Here is a 23,395-nt window from a genome sequence, read left to right on the forward strand (position 1 = left end):
TAGCACCAAATTGGAAAGTGCCTAATTGTAAGTTTGCGAACTGTGCTGTGCTAGCCCACATATTCTTGCAAATAGCAATTTCCTAATATTAACCCATTTTTCATGGTGTGGACGTTTCCAGAATTTTAAGTGCTCGTGGATATAAACTTGGTTAGAACATGATTGTCCCCAAAACGTTAAAACTAGTGATCTTTTTACCTTTCGATGCAATCATGTCTTCAATCATTGACCTTTGTGACACTCATTAGACCCAGATCTCAAACGGTTGTGACGATTAGTAGGAGTGTATATAAGGTACTTTCAGAAATCAGAAACTAAAAAGTAAAGAATGAAAAACCTTTGCTAGTATAGTGATCTGCAGTTTAATCTGGAATGTGGGTGTCTGTTCTGCCTTCAGACCTACAGCAGGACATGCTGTCCTTTGCCGTTTCGCCGGTGGTGGAATTGAGAGGTTTTCTAACAGATACAGGTCTCCATGCCTGACGCTGTGTGGAAAACTGAGATCTGAGCTTCACTCTCATGTCTCTCAGGTATTGTTATTTTCTAAAGCGTAAGCACATAAAACCTGACACATGATAGGAACCATTAAAAGCTTCATTGTGAGTGGGAATATAGGTTAAGGCTTTATTTTGGGGGGATAATTAAGCAGTATCTTTCACAGTTTTAAGTTTGCATATCCTCCATTCCAGAAATTCTATTTTTAGGAATTTAGATATAGGTGTATAGAAGTTTAAGGATGTTCACATTGCAGCCTGTGTGAAGTGGAGGAGGGAAAAACTGAAAATGAAACTGAAAGTGCATCGGTATTGGACTGGCTCTATAAGTTATGGTACTTATTACAACCAGTGGATTACTATGTGACCCATTACAAACAATAGAATATACATTTAAGTGGACTGAATTGCCAAATTTTTTGTCGATACATCGTAAGGTATGTAGACAGTGTGCTGCTTTCTTATCAAATAGGCGATATCCATATGTGTAGAAATAAATGTTTACATACACTATTCAGAGAGTGTGAACGTAAACACTTGGAAGGTATCTGGCATGACCACTCAAGGAGCCGGAGGCGGGGAACTTGGCTGTTCTTTCCACGTGCTGCAGTATTTGAATTCGGAAGGGTACCTGCAGGAACTGAAGGACCTGTACTACCGGCCTCCGGCTGAGGAGGGCACCCTAACCCCCAGAGTCCTGTTTGCTGCTCAAGTTTTCAACCGGCCGGCCTGGTGATATCATCACCAAGGGCCGCGGCGCTTGCGCACCAGCAAGGAGGTGGGGTAAGGGGTGGAGCTGGGTAGGTTGCTGAGTAGAAGCTTCCGGTGGAGGGTTCTGTTTTGACTTGGACTGAGTAGAAGTCGGGGCTCTGGCGCTCTTGGCACTGGCTCAGCGTTATCTTGGGTCCTACTTTAGCCAATGGCATCGTGGCCGCGGCGGCGGGCCGAGGGACGCGTGTTTTCTGGACGTTCCAAGGCCAAGAAGGAAACTGCATCCCTGAAAGGTAATGTGCCTTGGCAACAGGGGCGTGGCCCAACGTAGTAGTAGCTCTGAAGTCTGAGCTTCACCTCTTGCGGTCCCTGGCTGTGCCCGTGGTCGCCGTGCGCTTGGCCCGTCCGTCCAGCGCTAGGAGACTCTGACCCTCTCACTGCCCCGGGCACGGTAGCTGAAAGAGACCGCCTTGTGCTTTCCCGATTTCTCCCAGCCTTTTAAAAGCGAGGCTCTGGCCATTGCTTCTCGGGTAAATGGGAGGGACGGCTTTCTTAGATGGGACTGTCTGTTGGGGATAGCCATTAATTACCAAAATAGAGTCCCCCTTAATTCTAGACGCTGTGTTCTTGTGGCATGGAAACTGTGAGTAACGAACACGCAGTTTGAGTGACAAAGCGCACCAGTGGCGCTGAACTTCCCACCGAAAACGTGGGTTTGTCGTGTTAACAGAGATCACAGCGGGCATACTGTGGGGCTTCCTAAGAGGTCTCATTGGAGAGATCTTTTTCAGTGGGTTCGAATGATTCATGTTGAGGCTTTGCTCATATGTTCAGTGAACTCTTCTTTGTCCTTGAGACCTTCCTTTTCTCCTACTCATACCCCATTAAGTCCCCTTGATTTTGTCTCCTGAACATAGTTTGACAGCATCCGATGACAGAACCTGCCGGATCTGTCGCAGTTAGGTCCTAACTGGTGTCCAAGTGTCGGTCTATCTACTCTAGTTTCCTTCGAATCCATTCTTCACAGAGGAATCTTTTTAATAGGGAAATGGGAACATTGCTCATAAACATCTCTCAGAAATGTTGCTTCAAGAGTAAACGCGAAGTCTTTACCGTTTAAGATTCTGTGCTGTGTCGAATGCAGCCTGCTTCTTCAGCCCCAACTTGTGCCCCTTTTACCCTCGTTTTCAGCGCCTCGGATATACTGAATGACGCTTCGTCAGTTCCGATCATCTGACAGGAGTCAGCTCAAGTGTTCCTTTTCAGGGTGGCTGCTAGCATTGGGTGGAGTTCAGAGTCCCTTTTCTGTCCGGCTTCCTTTTAAAATAGGAACTCAGAATTCCCTCCTGCTCTAATTTGCTGGCATGAGTTGTATGAGGACTCAAAATAAAGTGTGAAGGGAAAGAATTGAGTTTAAACTATTTCCGTCAACAGGTATGTATTAAAGGCGCTTCAGTGTTCAGGCCCGGGCTAGGTTTTATCAGGGATATAGACGTTCTGGCCCCTCTGGTTTCAGATCTGCCTTATTTGTTGAGACGTGTGTAGTGTTCCGTTGCCTTGTATCTGTTTTCTAGAGGGGGTGGCAGGAAGAGGGAAGCACTGTAGTTTGGTAGGTGGGGGCGAAATGGTGGAGCATCCAAATGCGGAGCAGCGGGAAGGGACCAAGGTGTCTTCAGTCTGTGCCAGGGAGACAGGCTAAGAACATTTGGCTAACAGAATACGTGTTAACAGGTGGAAAGACTATCTCCCAGTTGGACAGAGGATGCCTGGGACTCGTTTTATTGCTTTCAAAGTTCCTTTGAAAAAGGTAAGCAAAAAGTAACCCAGTATCCTTTCAGAAATCTGAATTTACCGTGGAGATCACTGATTCTCCATCCTGTCATACTCCACGTTCTCTTTAGCCCATACCTTGGGTTTCGCCCTTTAGTTCCATGAATGAAATTCATTGATAAACTCAACCTACTTGCATACTTAGTTTTAAGGAAAAAAATCAGTGCATCGCTCTAATTATGAGAGGACCCCCCTGAAATCCGATATTTACTTCAAAAAGTGTACATTTAATCTCATATGTTTAACTTTAGTCACCTTCAAAGTACTCCATGTGGCACAACACACATTTCGAGACTTTTTTCCACCTCTCAAAACAGTGTTTGAGCTCGTCGATTTTGATACCTCTTAGTGCTTCTGCCATTTTTTGTTCTACCTCTTCCAAATCGGCACAATGTTTCCCTCTGAGGACTTGTTTCTGCAGGGGAAACAAACAAACAAACAAACAAAAAACCATGTCACTCCTGGTGCGATCGGGAAATGGGGAGGGTGACACAGGGGTCCTGCCGTTAGTGGTCAGCACGGTGGGGGCAGGTACGGCCGTAAACCTCCCATGATGAAACGGCAAAGGTCTGAAAGATCCTTCAGAAAAAATTCAGTGGAGCCAAACACAGTCTCTCACAACGACGCCAGCTGGTGCACTGATACAGATGTGTTCCTAGAACAGTCACCTAGCGGGGGAAGCTTGTATAATTCAAGGGATAAAGAAAATAATTTATCAGAAAGTATTGTGTATTTCCATTTCACTATGCGAATTATTTATGCATGAGTATAGTAGAAATAAAGTAGCTGGTGACTTGCACCAGGAATGCAAAAACTGCAAACTCCGGCTGATTTAGGTGGGTCCCATTGCCTTAATGATAGGCGTTTCCGTGACAGTGACCAGCTCTGAGTAGATTTCCGAATAAAACCCAGTTCGTTCTTCACTTGGTTATTAATATGGTGATTACTATTTTGGAGAATTCACTATACATTAAAACTGCAAAATAATTCAAAAACAAAAACTCTTTGTTTATTTGTGAAGTGGAGTTAGTTTCTAAGGCTTAGATAATTACCAACAGCTGTTTCACCAATGTGACAGTTGAGGAGGATACTCAGTAGTCATTCAAGTATGAGACACATTTGCAGGAGCGTTCTGATTTTGACAAAATGTCTAGCATCCATGACCGTACCTACTAGATGGCAGTAGGGCTCTTTGGGCCCAGCATCACAACGGAAAAAATGCCGTGGATCAGCATGGCAGTTCTAGGATTTCAGCATGGAAATTCTGAAAATTGTGGGGGCTTTTTTTTTCTTTTCTTCTGTTTTGAACTAAGAAGGGAATACGTGGGGAAAGCATTGGACTGATGTAAAAAAAGGTGAGAAGCAGTTCCATGTCTCATTCAACTTCCCAGCATAGCACGGATTAGCATCAGAAAAGGCCAACCTTAAATGTATTGGGAATTTATTTAAATTGTGACCCATAGGTACGGGTTCCTTATTCTCCTACTGTGTCACTTGTTCCACTTCTCTGGACTCTAAAATTTGTTACTGCACAAAGATAAACATGTGGTTCTTATGCACATTCGTGAAGACCAAGCTAGGATCTGACATACAGGAAGTATAAACAAATGTGTATGAATGAATAAATGGACTCCCTACGCACATTTGCAGTGCCTGTGAGTTTTCTGCTCTCTTCCTCCTCCTCTCTCCCCAGTTTTTCTGACTGCCCACGTCCCTACTCCATGACCGCTAACAGTGTTCTCCTGAGGTCCTGCAAGGGTCTGTCCTTAGCCCCTCTCCTGGCAGTACATGAGGAAGGGAGAAAACAGGAAGGCTCTTTCGTTTCCTTTCCTCCACACCGCCGCGGATCTTTCCTGCATGGCGTCATTATAAAGAGCCTCTTTTAGCTTTGTGTACGTAAGAGATTTTATTCCGTTGGGATGCTGAAGATACCATATGCCACCACCAGGCCGTATAACCACTCCCAGTGTAGTACCTATTCATGCAGTAGATTAGGGAGATGAGTTACCCCTTGCCGAAGTGAAATGGGACAGGGGTTTTCTGTGCGTTTTATGGAAGTCACCCAGGGAGAAGTCACCTCAATACTCGACAGTTACTTCTTAAGCACAGTGGAGTAGAAAATAGACTACGTTAAGTGTCAAATATATGCCGTGCCAAGAAATACCTAGGAATTCACAAGAGGGGAAATGATAACAAGGTTAATGAAGGAAGGCTTCCTAAAAGGTTGTGACTTAATTTAGTGATAAAAGATTAGTCATTGTGGCTCTGGCCAGTGTGGCTCAGTTAGTTGGAGCGTTCTCCCTGAAACTGAAAGGTTGTGGGTTCGATCCCCGATCGGTGCATGTACAATCCATGTTTTCCTCTCAAGTCCATGGGTTACTCTTCCTCCTTCCTTTCTCTCTCTCTCCCCTCCCCCCTTAACCTTTGTTCTAAAAGCAATGAAAAAGAAAAGTGTCCTCAGGTGCGGATAAATAAATTAGTGTTCAGATAGCTGGGGATGATCATTGATGCATCAGCTCCAAGTCTTCAAGGAACTGACTGGAGAGATCGTATCCCTTGCCATTAATTTACTCAGTTTCTTCAAACTTTTACAGTATTATGTGGAAGGCAACATCGTAAATCTGTTGAATCTCCCAAAGTTAATTCTTACACTTGACTCTTTTCAGATAGTCTGGTTCTAAAACTCATATAGAAAAACAAACACAAAAAGCTAGGAGAATTTTGTAAAAGCAGAACAATGGTGGAAGGGGTTCATGAAGCGCTCCTGGAATTTAAGCCCCATAAAAAGTGTACTGGAGGACAGGAGAGCTTTGGGGCAGTGGAACTCTTCTGTGTGATGCTATAAGGGTGAATACATGTCACTATAAATTGGTCAAAACCCATAGAGTTACAAGGCAAAGAGTCACTCATAATGTAAACTGTGGACTTTAACAAACGGTCAGTGTGGGTCCAGTGACTCTACTGAATGTGCCACACTAGTATGGAACGTGGATGTTTGGGAAGGCTGTGTGGGGCGAAGGGAAGATGGTGTAAGTGGACACTCTGTACTTTTCTGTTCAGCTTTCCTGGGAACCTAAGTGTCCTCTAAAAACTGGTAATAGCCATTAAAAAAAAAGAAACACTGTATTGTTGGCACATGAATTACCAATTAGAACAGTGGAACAGGGTATGCAGATAAGCCAAATACAGAAAAAATAATTTAGCGATAAAATCCATGCTTCATTTACAGGGTCTGGCACAAATAACACCCCTTTTTTATTACAAGATCTTCTATTACAAACCATAAGCATGTTATTCTGGAACATAACAATTTCACACTCATGCACACCATATGACATTTTAGGTGAAGTGTTCAAATGAAAACTATAAATTATTACACCCATTTTATTCCCCTACCAGCCACACTCAGGCAGGCGTTAACTTCCGCCAGACCCTGTGTGTTCACACCTGGAAGTATTTTTAAGGGCTGGTTCACAGGCATTGGCGTAGAGCCGGAGACACAGTGGTGGACAAAATGGACGTGTTCCCTATTTTCTTCCCTCCAGTCTCTCTGGAAGGGAGAATTGTAATATTGCTTGTAAACCCAGAGAAGTGAAGGCTTTCCTTTGAATCTTAGTGTGTGTCAGCATCACAGGGCTTGAATAAGTGGATCGTATAACAAAGGATTCTCAACACACATTGGCTGTTTTGTATTTCATTCTCTGTGACAGAGTTTTGAAGAGAGACTTGCTCCGGAAGAACGCTTTTCTCCCTTGGATCTTTTCACCAAAATCCAAGAACAGAATGAAGAACTTGGACTGATTATTGATTTAACATATACTCACCGCTATTATAAACCAGAGGTAAATGGAAATGTTAACCGAAGAGAACCTTCTTTCTGATAGTCTAATAATTCATAGTAATTAGTAGTTATCGCTTCAGGCTAATATGAATCCAGGCCTTCTTTCATGGGTTAACAGTTGACAAAGGGAAACCAAGTGGTTTCCTGAGTTAAACATTTTGAAATGCTGTCTCAAAGGGAGATCGAAGACATGAATTAAACTCTAGTGTTTGGCAGTAGGCTCTGTGTGTCCTTAAGAAAGTCTACAAGCTTCCGTGTTCTATATTTTGGAAAAGAAGTAAACGTTCAGTAATAATGGTAGTAGGCTAATAGGAAAGAAAGGACTATTCATTATGTCTTTTATTTATTTAGTTCGTTATTTTTAAATCATGTTTAGTCTATTAGAGTTGTCTTAGTTTTTTCCCCCTTCGCCCTCCTCCACCCATCCCACCCCCACCCCTGCTCCCACAGTCCGTTCCCACTCTGCTGCCCATGTCCATGGGTCGTTCATCCATGTTCTTTGTCTAGTCCCTTCCCCTTCTTTCCCCCATTGTCCTCCATCCCCATCCCCTCTGGTCACTCTCAGTCTGTTCCATGTTTCCATGCCTATGGATTAATTTATTCGTTAGTTTTTTGTCGAATGGATTCCACTTGTAGGTGTGATCATATGGGATTTTACTTTCACTTGACTGGCTTATTTCACTTAGCATAATATTCTCCAATATCACCCATTTTGTTGCAAAATGTGGCAGTTCCGTCTTTCTTTTTTTTCCTAAATGCAGATTGATTTTATTTACTCATTTTTTAAAATGTCAAAATCCATTATATAGTATTGAAAAATTTAAATTTATTATAAAGTCCCAGCAGTTAAAACAGCATGACACCGGCACAAAAATAATCAAGTAGATCAATGAAATAAAATAAACATTGTAGAAACAAATGTATACATCAATGGGGAAAGGAAGCCTATTCAAGAAATAAGGTGCATGGACTACTGTTACTTGAAATAAAACAAATATGGAGCCTTATTTCACACATTACACCAAAAATATTCAGGAGAGTTTAAAATCAATATGTAAAATATAAGGAGTTTTAGGAGAAAATACAAAATAATATTTTTCTTACTGTGAAGTAAAATATTCAAATCCAGAAGCTATAAAGTAAAATACTGACAATATGACTATATTAAACATTTAAGACTATACAGTAATACACATAGAAAAATAGTTAAAGAACAAGTGATGGAATAGGAAAGTATTTGCGACACATCTATAAAAGGGTTTATAGTTTTTTGGGTTTTTCTGGACAAGATTCTACAAACATTTACTCAAGAATGGATAAAGAATACCAAAAAGTCATTTAAAGTTAAGAATAATAGAAATAGGCAAGAAATACACAAAAGCAGGCTTAGTTTCAACAAATAGTAAAGGAACAATTAAAATAACACATCATTGTCACAACCCGATTAATAAGTATTAAAAATTTTGGCAATATCAAGTATTGGTGACTACGAAAGAAACTGAGTATTCAAAGACTCTTTCCTCATCTTATAGGAGTCCCTTTAGCATATTTTGCAGTGCTGGTTTGGTGGAGGTGTATTCTTTTAGCCTTCTTTTGTCTGGGAAACTCCTTATTTCACCTTCCATTTTAATTGAGAGCCTTGCTGGGTAGAGCAGTCTTGGTTGCAGGTCTTTGCTTTTCATGACTTGGAATATTTCTTGACATTCCCTTCCGTCTTGTAATGTTTCTGTTGAGAAGTCAGCTGCCAGCCGTATCGGGGCTCCCTTGTCTGTTACTACCTATTTCTCCCTTGCTGCCTTTAGGATTCTCTGTTTGTCTTTGATATTTGCCATTTTAGGGATGATGTGTCTTGGGGTGGGCCTCGTTGGGTTCCCCTTGAATGGGACTCTCTGTGCTTCCTGTACTTGTGTGACTTTTACTCTCTTTGAATTAGGGAAGTTTTCCATCATTACTGTTTCAGATGGGTTCTCTGTCCCTTCCTCCTTTTCTTCTCCTTCTGGTATCCCTATGATATGGATACGATTACGTTTCAGGTTATCCTGCATTTCCGTCAACGTCTCTTCCTTCTTTTTGAGTCTTTTTTCATTTTCTTGTTCTTTTAGGGAGCTTTTTTCTACCTTATCCTTCAGCTGGCCGATTCATTCCTCTGCTTCACCTAGCCTGCTTTTGATTGCTTCTGTGTTCTTCAGTTCAAAAATTGTATTCTTCACTTCCTCCTGTCTCTTATTGATTGTTTCTATGTCCTTTTTTGTGCTGATACAGTTTGCAGTAAGTTACTGATACTTTTCTGTTATATTCAGAACTACAGGATTTTTATTTAATTTGTTCTGGCTTTTATCAATACATACTTTCTCCCGCCCCAAGAATACCGGTTCTTAACAGTGCCTGAAATTTGCTCTATACCAGTTCTTCTGATTCTGTCGCCCTTTAAATGTAAAATATTGGGTAGAATTATTTCCGCAATTTCTAGTTACATATGCATTCATTCACATGAATTTTGCTTCCCATTTTATTGGCTCCATTCTATGGTTTTAATGAAAATGTAGTGATAATTGTTGGTTGAAGCAGCTTTGGAGAAAAATGGCTCTTTTATCTGAATGATCGACAGACTGAGTTCATTATAATCTCTTGTTTTATATTCCGGCTCTTCTAATTAACTTTTAATTGTTTCCCTGCAAATGAAATAATATACGTTTTCATGGTTTTGCCTTATAGGACTTACCAGAAACTATTCCTTACTTAAAAATTTATACGATCGGGCATCAGGTGCCTGACGATGACACTATTTTTAAATTTAAATGTGCTGTTAATGGATTTTTGAAAGAAAATGAAGATAACGGTGAGTTGTTCTTTTTCTTACGTGAACTTTGGAATGCATTTTGAACGGGGTTGGGGATTTTTAATATTCTTAAGTGCTCCTAATGAAACTGTGGTATTTCATAGTGTGGACATATCCGATGGTGGTAATTGAGTTAGGTGTTTGTCCTTTTGTGGTTACAAAGAAGCAGTTTTGTTTGGAAAGTGAGTTTAGTGGGAAAAATCAGCCAAACTAGCCGATTTCTTTTCTAAATATTTGCATGGGAAATATATAACGAAAGAAAAGGGTCCTTTTGTCTTACTTACTGGTTAAGAGGTGATTAGCGGGTGGAAGGAGAGGTCGAGATCTCAGCGTGTCGGAGGGTGTTTAAAAAACCCAAGCAGAAGGCAGCGGTGGGAGCGAGGCAGAGCCCCGGAGGCAGAGGCGAACGGGGTGGGCCGGAGTGTTGCTGCTCTTTTCGCACTTGGGGTGCAAGTAAGGAAGGTCATGGCCGCCTCGTGTTCTTAGTGCTCAGTCGGGAAGAACTAAAATAGGCCGGTGTTTTCTTGTTCCTGCTTGAAGATCTCCCTTCAAGCAGCTCTTAATAGCTTCTGAATTTCAAAGAATCGGTTGTCTTTTTCTGGCATCTGACTATGAGAGGGAACATGACGTTTGCCACATTTTAAGTCGGAGGAAACTTTCTTCTTTGGAAAGCCACACACACTCAGGACTAAGTGTTCACTTTGTCCTCTTTCTAAACTTAGCCTAAGGAGCATACACTTAATTAAGTAAATCTGACATAGAACTGTAAATATAAATGTAAATAGGAATATAAGTATGAATATAACTAAGCAGGGAGTAGAGGAGAAAGAGTAGAGGTAGATATGGGAAGATAGGGGATGGAAGGAAAGAGAGATGGAATCAGTGGGTTTTAAGATATATTTTCGAATTGTTACCTGTTCGGTTAATGTCGGCACTGGTTCTTCGGTATCTTAAGCCCTGATCACAGCTCTCCCCGGTACTTCTCATCTTGAGAGGTTGGACTTTGCCTGTGATAGCCAGAACGTACAGGCTCCTTTGTGTGGAGCAATAGTACGGTGTTCTTCAGTTTCCATGAGGGCTGGAGATCCATGTGAGTGAACGAGAACGTGTTTGTAAGCGTTGGTTGTTCACACGTTACACCAAGTGCAGTCGGTTGCATAGGGCGGCTCCACGTTGGTCTCCTGCTTGCATTGCGCTGACTCCTGTGTCCTGCAGCGCTTCTTGCCATTGCGGTCTCAGGACCTGCCCTGTGATCCTTTGGCTACTGTGCTGCAAGCCCCTCCCAACAGATATGAGGCTCACTGATGAGGAGGACCCTACACAATCCATTCCCTAGAAGTGGTAGACTCAGAAAAACGAATCGATCGGTAAGCACTTGAGAGGCTTTTGGGTGTATTGTTAGGGTGCAGGGATTTAGTGGTGAATAGCAGTCTTTGCTCATTAGAAATTTGAGTTATCTCAGGAGATGAACCTGCAGTAACTATAAGTCACTGCATAATTATAATAAGAGAATAAATTGTGTGCACTGTGGATACAGAGAGATTGAGGAAGCCCTTTCCGAGGAGCCAGCGTTTGAGCCGGGCTGGGGGAAGGGGGTTTGGGCAGAAAGAGGGAAGGACAGCTCAAGTGTTGGAATCGGCACAGAGCGCACAGGGCTTGGATTTGCGTCACAGAGATGCAGGCTCCTGTGCCACTAGAGGGTAGAAGGGCATAGAACTCTTATGGTCACATTCCACAAATATTTATATGTAACACCTTTGACGGTGAAGACACTGATCTAGGAAGTGGGAACAGAAGACAGTTCTTGCCTTTCTGTACTTCGCATTGTGGGGGTGGGGAAGGAGATAAATAAAAAACGAATATAGGACATGTCAGATGGTGGTAAGTGCTTTGTAGAACAACAAAACAATGAGGAGGTGAGGGAATTTGGTGTGCGATCAGGAAAGGCCACTCTATTAAGATACCATTTAGCAGTGGCTTAATGGAAGGGAGGAACCAACCATTGGCTATCTGGGAAGACAGGGCGGTGGGTAGTATTCCATAGCAGAGAGAATGAACAGTAGGTGGAAAGTCCCTGTGGCACGACTGTCACGACGTGAGCACGTTTGAGGAGTCGTGAGGAGGCCAGCGCAGCTGGAGTGGGGAGAGCGAGGTCAGAGCCATAGAAATCGGGGTCAGAGAGGCTGGCATGGGGCAGGTCCTTGTAAGTCATAGTTCAGATCATTGTGGACTTAGGGTTATTTAGACAGATTCAGAGTAAAAGGTAAGAGTTAAAAGTTAACTCTTACCCTTTAATTAAGAGTCCTAAATGCTATCCTAAATGCTTGGGGTTTATTTTGTGCCAACTGAAGATTTGTAAGCAAGGGAAACACCCTGGCAAGTGTATATTTTAGAAGGAGCATCTTCCAGCTGGAGGATGAATTGCAGTCGAAGAGAAGTAGGGAGGTAGTAATCCGGGCAGGAGATGATGAGCACCTTGTTACCCGACAGCGCCCAGTCACGGGCATACATTGTGCAGAGATCAATTACACGTTGTTTATTTAATTTCTCACAGAACTTTTTTCAAACAAAGGACCGAGGAATCCTATGGCAGAGTGAAAGAAAAATCTTAGACACAGTTCTCTTTTATGTTCTCTTTGCCCACTGTGTAGCCCAGGCTCACCTCTCCAAGCCTTGCTTTTTTGTTGCAGTCAGAACAAAATTAACGTACTTCACAGGGCACGTAGGTTCATGATGGGTGAGGAGCAACAAACGAGGGAGTGGACGTGCCTTGGGAACGCAAGGGTAGTGCAGCAACTGTCCTTCCTAATAATCGGTATTAAAAGTGAAGGCATTCCATTTGTTTCACTCTTCTCGCAGCCTATTTTTCTTTAACTCCCTTTTTCCGTCGTTGAATCAGTTGCTGATGAGCATTCCACAGGGTCCAGCAGCAGGCACGTCTGCTTGAGTGTGGTTGCAGGGAACGTGAACGTCTTGCAGGAGATGGACAGCTCTTTGAACATTTCACCTAAGATGTCGTATGGTGTGCTTGAGTGTGATATCGTTATGTTACAGAGTTACATGCTTCTGATTTTGTGATAAAACATTTTGTAATAAAAGCGGGGGGTAATCTGTGTCGGCCCCTTGATATTAAGATGGATGAGTTTGTCTCAGTGGAGTTTTACTCTAAGTACCTGACCAGGCCTTCCTCATTTCACACCATTGCACCGAATTGGGGACTATGCAGAATTTCCCAGAAACAATGAGTTTTGACTTTGTATTAGATCATTCTTTACAGTGTGTTACTGAAGGACTACATTTCTCCTCAAGTGTTATTTCTTTTCAGGGAGTGGTAGTGTCGTGGTAACTAGTAAATGTTAACTCTTCAGAAAAGTGTGTAAGTTGCTTTTAGGGCATTTAGTTCGTTTATTTAACTCTACATTCCCTGTTTTATAGACCGACTTATTGGTGTCCACTGTACCCATGGCTTAAACAGGACTGGCTACCTCATCTGCAGGTGAGTTGCCAAGCCCAAGAGGCAGACCTGCCTAAGTTGTTGTAATCTAATATAAACATGTTTGCTATATTGTTAGTAAATCTAAGTTGTTACGAACCAATTGCAAAAATGCAATCCATATAGAAATGTATGAGGCAGATAGCAGGCCTGCCCCCGCCCAGAGATTCCCACCAGTAGTAATTGACTACATGGTTTTTCAGACTTTGAAAATGCCCATAGAAACATATACATGCAATTTGATGGTATGATATTTAGACGTTTTGTTTTATAGGTTAACATATTGCGGGTCTCTTCCTCTAAAAGAATTTGGAGACCTCATTCTTTTTAAAGGCTGAATTGTTCTTTGCTTACTGATGAACATAAAAATCAGAAGATATAAAGATGTTGAAGTAATAAACATTCCTTTGTATCTGTCTTTGACTATATATGCTATTCATTTCAGTGAGAACGGAATTTCTGAATCAAAAAGTTTATGCCATTATGCCATGTTGGGGACGTTGCTGCAAGTGTAGTGACTTGTGTTTGTTTATTCAGAAAATACTTGTTTAGCATCTGTCACGTGTGAGCGCTGTGCTGGATGCTGGCAAAAAGACTTGTGAGACTTTGTGAGCAGAGAGCCCTCACCTGCCCTTTGTGGATCCTAACAGTCTAGAGAGGGAAGAGCTCACACACATGCATCTAAAATGACAACTTTGACAAGTGCCAAGAAGGAGAGGGACACGGTGTTTAGAGAGCATCTTAATGGGGAGGATTTGACTTCATCATGGGGATTAGAGAAGGTTTTCGTGGGGAGATTTGATCTGACATCCAAAAGAATAGTAGGTATTAACCAGATAGGGAGATGGGGGAGAGGATTGTGGGCATAAGGAAGAGGACTGTGGGCCCTATAAGGGGAGAGCATATGCTGTGTCGGAAGACCGGGCTCGGGAGGCGGGGCCGTGTGGGAAGGATGGCAGTAAAATAAAAGTAGGTCATGCAGGCCTGTGCTTAAGGTTTTAGGCGTTCTCTGAAGAGTAATAGGAAACCATCGAACTCTTTTCATTGAGGGTAAGTTAGTGTAGAACATAATCAGTTTGCAGTGCAGGGGCACAGAGTGGAAGCAGGTAGACAGGTGAGGCTTCCGTAGGAGTGGAGGCACAATGGCGGCTTGGTCCGGGATGCGTGGGTCATTTTGGTGGGAAGCTGTGGACGTATTGTAGAGATTGGGAGGTGATATCACTGTTAGGGATCGTGGTAAAAATGATGGTAAGGAGGAATGGCTGGCAGTGATGGCGACTCCTAAGTTTCTGTGCATACAGTCAGTAATATCTTTTAGATATGATATTAATATTTTCCCCAACTTGTCTTTTGCTCTTTGTTGATTTCTGGTAAACACTCTCTCATATTTTGATAAAATCGTACTTGTATTTTATCAGCTATCTTTTTAACATCTGCCGAGTTGGTTCTGTGTTTTCTATGCTTTTATTAATTAAAATATTGTGTTAATATAAGTAATTTTTTTAATAGATTTTCTAAAATTGGCTCATCCTTGCATCCTTAGAATAAAAGCTCTTTGTGATCGTGGTATGTCTTTCTGTAATAATTATTGGATTAGACGTGCTGATATTTCCTTAGGATTTTTATATTTACTTTTGTAAGTGAAATTGGACCTTCTCTGCAAAAACTTGATTTTTATGTTGTTTTGTTAGATATTTGATTGATGTAGAAGGCATGAGGCCAGATGATGCAATTGAATGTAAGTATGAGGAGTATCTCTGTTTTTCCCTTTTTATGTAAGTGGAAGGTAGAAGTGTAGATGAAGTTTTCAAATTTGGAAAAAAAGGAAAGTTTGAAGTTCATTTCTTGTGACCTAAGATTATCTTTTATCAAAAGTTTGTAGAAGGATGTATCTAGAAATATTGAGCTAAGACAGCCTGAATAATTAGTCAGTGGATTTTAGCTCTGATCTGCTTTCTCTGTAAAAGGTTTGCTTTTTGTACAGTTATTTCTAACAGTTCCTCCACTCCTTAGTATTCAATAGATGCCGGGGACATTGCTTGAAAGAGAAAACTACATTGAAGACCTTCAGAATGGTCCCATCAGGAAGTAAGTAGCAAAATGAAATTCGTGGTTCGGGAGATCTTTTTTTATGTCATTTAAGTGACACGTAGTCATTCTTCTTGTGCTTGTTTCCTTGCTTTGGACAGCCAAAACAAATGGGAATGGAGGGAGGGTGGGATCATTATTTTCATTGGTCAAAATATAGACAGTAAATTGGCTAGTGAATTTGGGAACCAGTAATATTGTGTATAAAAATCATTCTCTTTAAGGGACCGGGTTCCAATGTATCCAGATCAAGTGGTTTTGACTACTCAGCATATAGTCCACACCACCAATAATGCTGTTAACCAAGGATTTAGGAGTAACAGATATTGCACCCAAGGTTACTCAACACCTTCTTGGTATTTCCACACCCAGACCCAAGATTTGCAGCCATCAGTAAGGTATCTGCTTTCCCTTTTTTCTAGAATTGAAACAGTAGCAAATAGTATAATAAATTGGTGCAAACACATTAAGATAATGGTGAGGAACTGACATTTTCTTGATGGGCATTGCCAAGGAGGAGGTATCATTTCTTCCTATGTTGTGTTTAGGGCTGAAAAATCAAGTGTAGGATGGGAAATATGTGACTTTTCAGAGGCAATTAGGAAAGGGACTTAGAAATTTTCATTGTCTCTAAACTTTGTTTAAGTCCATGACTTGATATGACTACCAAAAATGATCTTGCATTCCTTGGCTATGTTCAAAGTGGTATAGTTTTCAGAATAAGGAAGGTTGTTATTTAAAGAGTAAGTATAAGTTATAGGGGAAATGGTAAACATTCCAGAAGAGAAATGTTCAAAGGATTTGAACAAATAAATCACAAAAGTATTTTCACTTGGGAAATAGGTAAGCCCTTAGTACAGGTAAAATAGCAAGGTTCTATTTTTTTGCCTGTTAATTTAGCAACAGTTTTTGGTAAAGCAGTCCAGCCTAAGTGGTTGTCAGGCTGGACCTGGATTTGCATTCTGGCTTTGCCCTTCACTTGCTATGTGATCATAGGTAAGATTTCTAAATTTCTATTCTTTACATCAATCAGATGAGAATTTTAATAGTACCTACCTCATAGGGGTTGTTGTTTACTCTTACATGAACTAAAAAGGTACTTTAGCCCATTTTAAACCCTTTCAGAAAGACATTAGCATTTTTAGAAAATAAAAATCTATTTTTAAAATGTTGCTTGTGCCCCAAAAGTCCATCAGTATTGAGAGGAGAAAATAACTGTGGGAAATTTACACGTGGAATTCTACTCAGCCATAAAAAGGAAGAAAATTCTGCCCCTTGTAACACTATGGATGGACCTAGAGAACATTATGCTAAGTGAAACAAACCAGTCAGAGAAAGACAAATACCATATGATTTCAGTAACAGAGCCAGCAAAACAGAAACAGACTCGTGGATGGAGAACAGATGACAGCTAGTGGAGGGGGGAGGTTAGCAAGTGGAGGGACTGAGCAAAAAGGCAAAAGGACTCGTGGACATGGACAACAGTGTGGTGATTTCGGGGTGGGGGTGGTATAAGGGGACTAAATGGTAATGGAAAAAATATAATAAAGATTATATATTTAAATAAAATGTTGCTTGTGTTGGTAATGGCACTGAAAATTGGTATAGTCCTTTTGAAACATAACTTTAATTCCATGGAAAATACTCATACTTGTTATTTCCACATAGAGTCTAAGGAAGTACTTTAAAATATGGAAAAAGTTATATTCATTAAATCATTCAGCACATTTCTCACTGCATACCATATCAGAAACTTGACTAGGTGCTTGGAATACTGTAGTATATGTTCTGAGATGTTAGGCCCAGCATTATTTATTGCCGTGAAAAAGTAGATAGAGGCTTACATTTCTAACAGTGAAGAATAGCTAGGTAAATTATGTCCATACTATGACATTTTATAAATCCATGGAAAGTGATAGCTCACTTATGATAAGTAAAATATTTGGTTATGATTTAAAAAGAGGTCTTTGAAAAAGGCACTGCGGTGAGTTGCGCTGTGCGCCCAGCCTAAGGGAGAGATGTGAGCAATCAGCCGCCTTGGCCTGGGTTGCCTCTGTTTCTCTTCCCCAGGTTAGTATTGCTCACACTAACCACTCATGTGACGGAGTGAGGCTGAGTTGCTAATGACCTGTACAGGGTGGGGCAAAAGCTGGTTTACACTTGCTCTTGTGAAAAATTAATACAGTAATTAATAAATAGTAATATAGGAATTAACACTGTTTCGTGCACTCACAACTGTAAACATAGTTTTGCCCCACCCTGTGTATGGACCAGGCCACTACAATTGAGAGTAGAGTAATCGAGACAGAGACAGCCTTGCCCACAAAGAGTAACAATTACCATCTGGCTGTTAATAGAAAATGTTACTTGACCCTTGATGTTGGAAGGGTTTTGTAGGCTATGCAGTGTTGGCTTTGACTCAGAAAAAGGAGGAGCCCTGGGAGGGTTTGAGCAGGAGGAGGACAGGATCTGACTTAACGTTTTGAAAGGCTCGTCATGGCGGCTGTGTTGGCACATTTTAGAGAGGCAAGGGTGGGAGCAGGTAAGCTGATTGGGACTGCGGTTCACAGGGTACACTGGGGTGCCCCCTGGACAGCACCACAAACTCACCAGGGTGTAGCAGGGTATTTTAAATTTTTAAAGGATTTACAGCAATACTTGACATCTGTCAGATAGCATGTGTGCTCTACCTAGTGGGTAGTCCACAGTTTTAACATTGAGTTCTGCTATATTCTTTTCACTGTTGTCATATCTAGTGAAGCTGAGTTGTCGGCAATAGCTGTAATAAGAAGCAGGCACTATTTGAAAATTAACCTGAAATAGGAAATGAGGCTGGCAGGGTCCTATTCGATTTTAAGGTGTGACATATTGTACAGTGCCCAGTGGTCACATATCTGCAGGTTACTGTGGTGGTTAAAGAGTAAAATGAAAACATTTTTAAATTTACACCTATTATATTTTGAAATATCTACTTAGTAGTTGGAGAATTGTATCATTGTACAATGGATAGCTTTATTGGAAGATTCGTCCTGAAGCTGTTCTAACAAATGATCACAACTGGGTGGCTTTCAAAAAAAGCAGGAATTTATTTTTCACGGTTCCGGAGGTCAGATCTGCAGTGGGTATCCCTGGGCCCAACTCAGGTGTCGGCAGGGCTGCACCCCGTGGGGGCTGTTGGGGGCGATTTCGTTCCTTGCCCCTCGCGGCGTCGGCCGGCTGCTGGCCTCGCTCAGCTGGTGGCAGCCCCACTTCAGTCTTTGCCTCCATGGTCACATCACCTTCTCTTCTGTCTGCATGAAATCTCCTTCTTCCTGCACTTTATAAGGACACAGGGATTGCATTTATGGCTCAGCTCACCCTGATAATGCAGGGTAACCTTCCCATCCTAAGATCCCTAATTTAATCATGCATGCAAAGACCCTTTACCTGAATAAAATAATAATATTTACAGGTTTCAGGGATCTGCGCCTGATCTCTTTTGGTGGCCATTATCCAGTCTACTACAGACATGCTTTTTAAATTGTTGACACCCAACTACTTCGTAAATGGGATGGTTAGGTATTATTATTTTTATTTTTTAAGCCTATAGGAAAGACCGGGGGCTCTGTGAACCTAGAAACTTTGGGAACCTAGGAGTGAGGCGGCTGTCCCAGTAATCCAGAAAGAACGTGATGGACAGTTAAACTAGAGAGGAAATGGCTGAATTTCCCCTCCAGAAGTGGATAGTGGTGGGCACAATTTGAGAGCAATGCCGATGGAATTCACGGATGTTCTGGTTGTACAGTTGGGAGGGAAAAGGAGGAGTCAGGTGATTGCAAAGGTTTCTGGACTGAGCAACTGGAGAAGTGGCTTTATCATGAATGGAGATGAAGAAAACTGCATGGACCAGGTATTTTTTTGGGAGGGGACGAGGGTTTGGTCTGGATGAAGGGGAATACGGGGCATTTTGTTTGGTACATATTTAGAAAAGATGGAAAGGAGGATGGAAAAGATACACATTCCTGTCCAGAGCCTGCCTAGACTCTCCACCTGCCCACACAGGTTTACTCCACGTCTCCTGGTGGCCAGCTGTCTTTCCACCTGTGAGTCCTTCAGGTTTCGCCTTCTCATTCAAAACGTGGTATGAACAAATGCAGACATGAGGAGCCATGGGAGGCAGAGAACACCCCGAAAACTTGCTGTCCCAGAGTCCTATGAGTCCTAGGGCAAGTGGGGCCCTGTTTTGGAGAATTGAAAATTACAGGGCCCCCAGATTTAAAATAATTATGTCAAAGGATGGAGCAGAATTTAAGAAAGATAGAGGCTGGGACAGAGTGTTTGCATTTCCCCACACCCTCTCCTGGAAACAGGTCAATGCAAACTGAATGCCCATGGGTAGCTTTAACCACAATCCTAGAAACCCCAAAGTCAGAGAGTGGAGGAGACAACTACCACAAGGTACACACCTGCCTGATCTCAGCATCTGCACCAGAAGGAATGGCAGACCAGAGGAAGCATCTGATGAACATGAAAGCAGGAGGCCCTCAAAAGGCAGCAGTAGTCACCAGAGAACGCTGAGGGTCTATTTGAGAAGAGGAGCTGGGACTGGAAGGGGTTTGGCTCAAACCTGAATTGAGTAAGTACAAGGGCCAAGGACAGAGCTGAAGGATTGCAGAAGTGTAGACCCACTATACCTTGACCCTGAGCACCAGAGTGCCTTTCCAGGATGTGGACCACATAGAGGAGACAGTACAGGGAGGAACTGCAGATTCCAAGGGGAAATGTCTTGAGCATGTTAAGGAAGGGGAACAAAACCAGGCATCCTCAGATAGCAAGCCCCCAATGTTTCTGAATACTACAGCAAGATAATTACGGAAAATTTCTGCGAAGTGAGGAAAGGGGTCATTAACTCCATTTTTCTTTAAATGGCATCAAACCTAATTTCACCTAAAAATGAATAATGGAAAAGGCTTGAGATCAAATCCCATACAAACGTAGTGTAAGAAAAAGGAATCCACTGCCCTGACTGTATTGGTTCAGTTGGTTGGATGTTATCCTACAAAGCAAACAGTGGCCACTTTGATTTCTGATCAGGGCACATGCGTGGGTTGTGGATTCAGTCCCCGATCAGGGTGCATATAAGAGTCAACCTGTTGAAATTTCTCTTTCGCATTGGTGTTTCTATCCCTGTTTGTCATCTTCAATTCCCTTCTCTCAAAGAAAACAAATAAATTTTTTTTTAAAAAGTAAAAGAATAAAGAGCAGAATAGCGCCCTGGCTGTTATGGTTCATGGATGATCTGTGGTCTTTGAACCAAAGGGTCACCAGTTGGATTCCAAATCAGGGCACATGCCTGGGTTGAAGGTCAGGTCCCCAGTAGGGGGTGAGCGAGAAGCAACCAACATTAATGTTTCTCTCCCTCTTTCTCCTTCCTTTCCCTTTTCTCTAAAAATAAATAAAACACTTAAAAAAATCCTTTTAGAAAAGCAGAATAGCATCTCCTTTGCCAATGAAACAAGTCAGGAAAGACAGGCCCACAAAACAAATCAAAACTGAAGCTGTTATTTCAAAATGGGCTAAAGACATTCAATAAAACACTGCAGAAGATGAAAGAATGTGGTGGAGGAGGGAATGGGAACTCATTATTTAAAGGGGACAATATCATTTTGGAATGATGGAAAAATTCTGGAAAATTTTAAATGCCAGTAAAAGATCCCCTAGGGTGTTTGGTTTGGGTTGATCTATTTTCATGGCAGTGTTTAGGGAGATTCAAACATGTCCTGCTCCATCCATCTTTCTGAAGTGCTGCTCAATCTTTTGACATAATTTAAGTTTGCATGGTAGTGATGGTTGCACGATATCATGAATGTACTTCTTGTGACCTATTGTATACTAAAAAAAGGATTAAAATGGTAAATTTTGTGTTTTTTATATTTTACCATAAAAATAAAGGATGAACGGACAACATAAATCAAATGAGGTGAGATGATAGAACTCAGGACAGAATTAACAAGAAAAGAAAAACTTCAGAAATGAAGACTGAATGTAATAGAAGAGTGAATGAACAAAATGGAAAATGCCTGAAGGAAAACAAATAAGGAAAGTGAAATTTTAGAAATCAAAAAGAAGATAAAAGGAATCTAGAGAAGCAGCAAATATGAAACTTAGGAGGGGGAAGCTAGGACGAATCTGAAGAGAGTAATACCAATGCATATAAGGATTTAGTATATCATAAAAGTGACATTTCAAACTAGTGGGATAGATCCATCCATAAATTGTGAACATATGTGTTGGAATGTAAATACTTTCTCTGGAAGCATCCACAGCATGGAAAACTAGTGTCTCTAAGAGAAGAGGGAAATTAGTGTCTGGGGAACTTGGGGAAAAGGGTGAAATTTCACTGAAACCCTTTTGTACCTTTCTAAAGTTCTACCATGTGAATCTGTTACCTCTGCAGGCTGACTGCTTGAGTTCAAACCCCAGCTCCCCCAATTGCTAACTCTTAATCTTGAGCAAATACTTGACACACTCCAAGCCTATCTCCTTACCTGTTAAATGGGGTGATTAAGGTAGCCTGGTGCTGGAACAGAATGAACTCTCAATAAATCTAAGTTTCTAGTGGAAACAACTCAGATATCCATCAGCTGATGAAAGGATGAAAAAGTGGTAGATCCATTCAGTAGAATATTACACAGTCATAGAATGGAATGAGGGACTGACACACGCTACAGCGTGGATGAACTTTGACAACGTGCTTAGTGAGAGAAGCAAGACACAAAGGTCACATATTGTATTACTCTACATACATGAAATCTCTGGGAGAGTCACATTCATCCAGACAGAAAGCAGACTAGTGGTTGCCAGGGGTTGGACGGAGGAGGAAACAAGGAGTGACTGCTACTGGCTAAAGGAGTTTCTTTTTGAGCTGATGAAAATGCTATGGGTGAGAGAATTGTGATGGTTGCATGAGCTTATGAATGTACTGTCACTGAATTTACAGTTTACAATGGTGAATTTGATAGTGTGCAAATGTCTCAATAAAAATTATTAAAATGCACGTTACCGACTTTCAATGATGATGTCCATCTCTCCCACTCCCCTATTCCATTCCCTTTCCTGCTACCCAGTCTCCCCCCCCCACTTCCTCTAGTGGCCCCACCAGGCCTCCCACGGAGCCCCCTGAACTGAAGCCCACTGCCCATGTGCGCCTGTCGCTCTGGCCCCGTGGCAGTGGACGCTACCATCAAGTTTTTCCCATGGGCTTCGGTTGATGGCGGTGTTTAGTCGAGGTGGCACGTGTGGTCTGGGTCATGAAGGAGGCCCCTCAGTCAATGCTTAGGCTCCTCCTGAATTTGATCTCATCCACCGGTAACGTGGGGATGCTGTGCTTCGAGGGCCACGCTTCCCCCCAGGGGCCCTTGCAAATACTGAGGGCTCGGGAGACAGGCCTCAAGTTGAGGCTTTGCGCCACCGCATGCAATGTGACCTCAGCCCTTTGCTGAACTTCATGAGTAGAGTGACACAGTGACACTGGCTTTGCGTGTTGTTGGGAAGGTTGCATGAAGTGTGTTAGTGGGCCTGGTGCACAGGGGTTGAGTAAATGGTGAGTTATGCCCTTTGGCCTGTTCTGGGTGGGCCTCCTACCACACCAGTTCACTTGGCTAGGCTCCTGTTATCAGCTGCCCCCAGGAAAATGCTAGGCCTTTGCCAGTCATCTAGTAGATTCCTCTGTTTTGTACTCACCTCCCCGAAGTACAGTCATACACAGGTAAGACAACCCAAACCATTTGGAAATGTGTCCAGAATTTGTTTTCTAAAATACCGGGGTGTCATGGGACATAAAGCCAGCCTCCAGGGGAGACATTTCACATTTCTCCTGGCCAACCTAGAGTCATCTACCAATTTCAACACTACAAGAGTTACATATATATTTTTAACCCTAACCTCAGACTCTGCATCTTCTGACCTTTGCTCACCAGTTGCTGCTTTTTTTTTTTTTTTTATAAACCCCTAACATCTCTCACCTTTTGGCCTTTATGGCCTTCCTTTTTCCTCAGTTCTTGCCCCTTGTCCCTCATTCTTCCACTCCACCTGCAGTTATTTCATTCTCATGCCGCCTT

At 42.0% G+C, this 23,395-nt stretch overlaps 1 protein-coding gene across 1 annotated transcript; it reads left to right on the plus strand.

Annotated features, from left to right (window-relative positions):
- The first annotated feature begins 1,047 nt into the window (after positions 1 to 1,047).
- DUSP11 (dual specificity phosphatase 11) lies at positions 1,048 to 22,546 on the plus strand. Its single transcript, XM_054593542.1, is given in 12 exon segments — positions 1,048 to 1,171; positions 1,353 to 1,433; positions 1,436 to 1,474; positions 1,477 to 1,498; positions 2,937 to 3,012; positions 6,746 to 6,877; positions 9,592 to 9,715; positions 13,151 to 13,211; positions 14,900 to 14,946; positions 15,222 to 15,245; positions 15,248 to 15,296; positions 22,426 to 22,546. Coding segments are annotated over 12 exon segments (900 nt in total).
- The last annotated feature ends 849 nt before the right edge of the window (positions 22,547 to 23,395 follow it).

This window comes from Pteronotus mesoamericanus, unplaced genomic scaffold, assembly GCF_021234165.1.
Source record: "Pteronotus mesoamericanus isolate MK-2021 breed Mesoamerican mustached bat unplaced genomic scaffold, CSHL_Meso_final scaffold_45, whole genome shotgun sequence".
Lineage (NCBI taxonomy): Eukaryota > Metazoa > Chordata > Mammalia > Chiroptera > Mormoopidae > Pteronotus > Pteronotus mesoamericanus.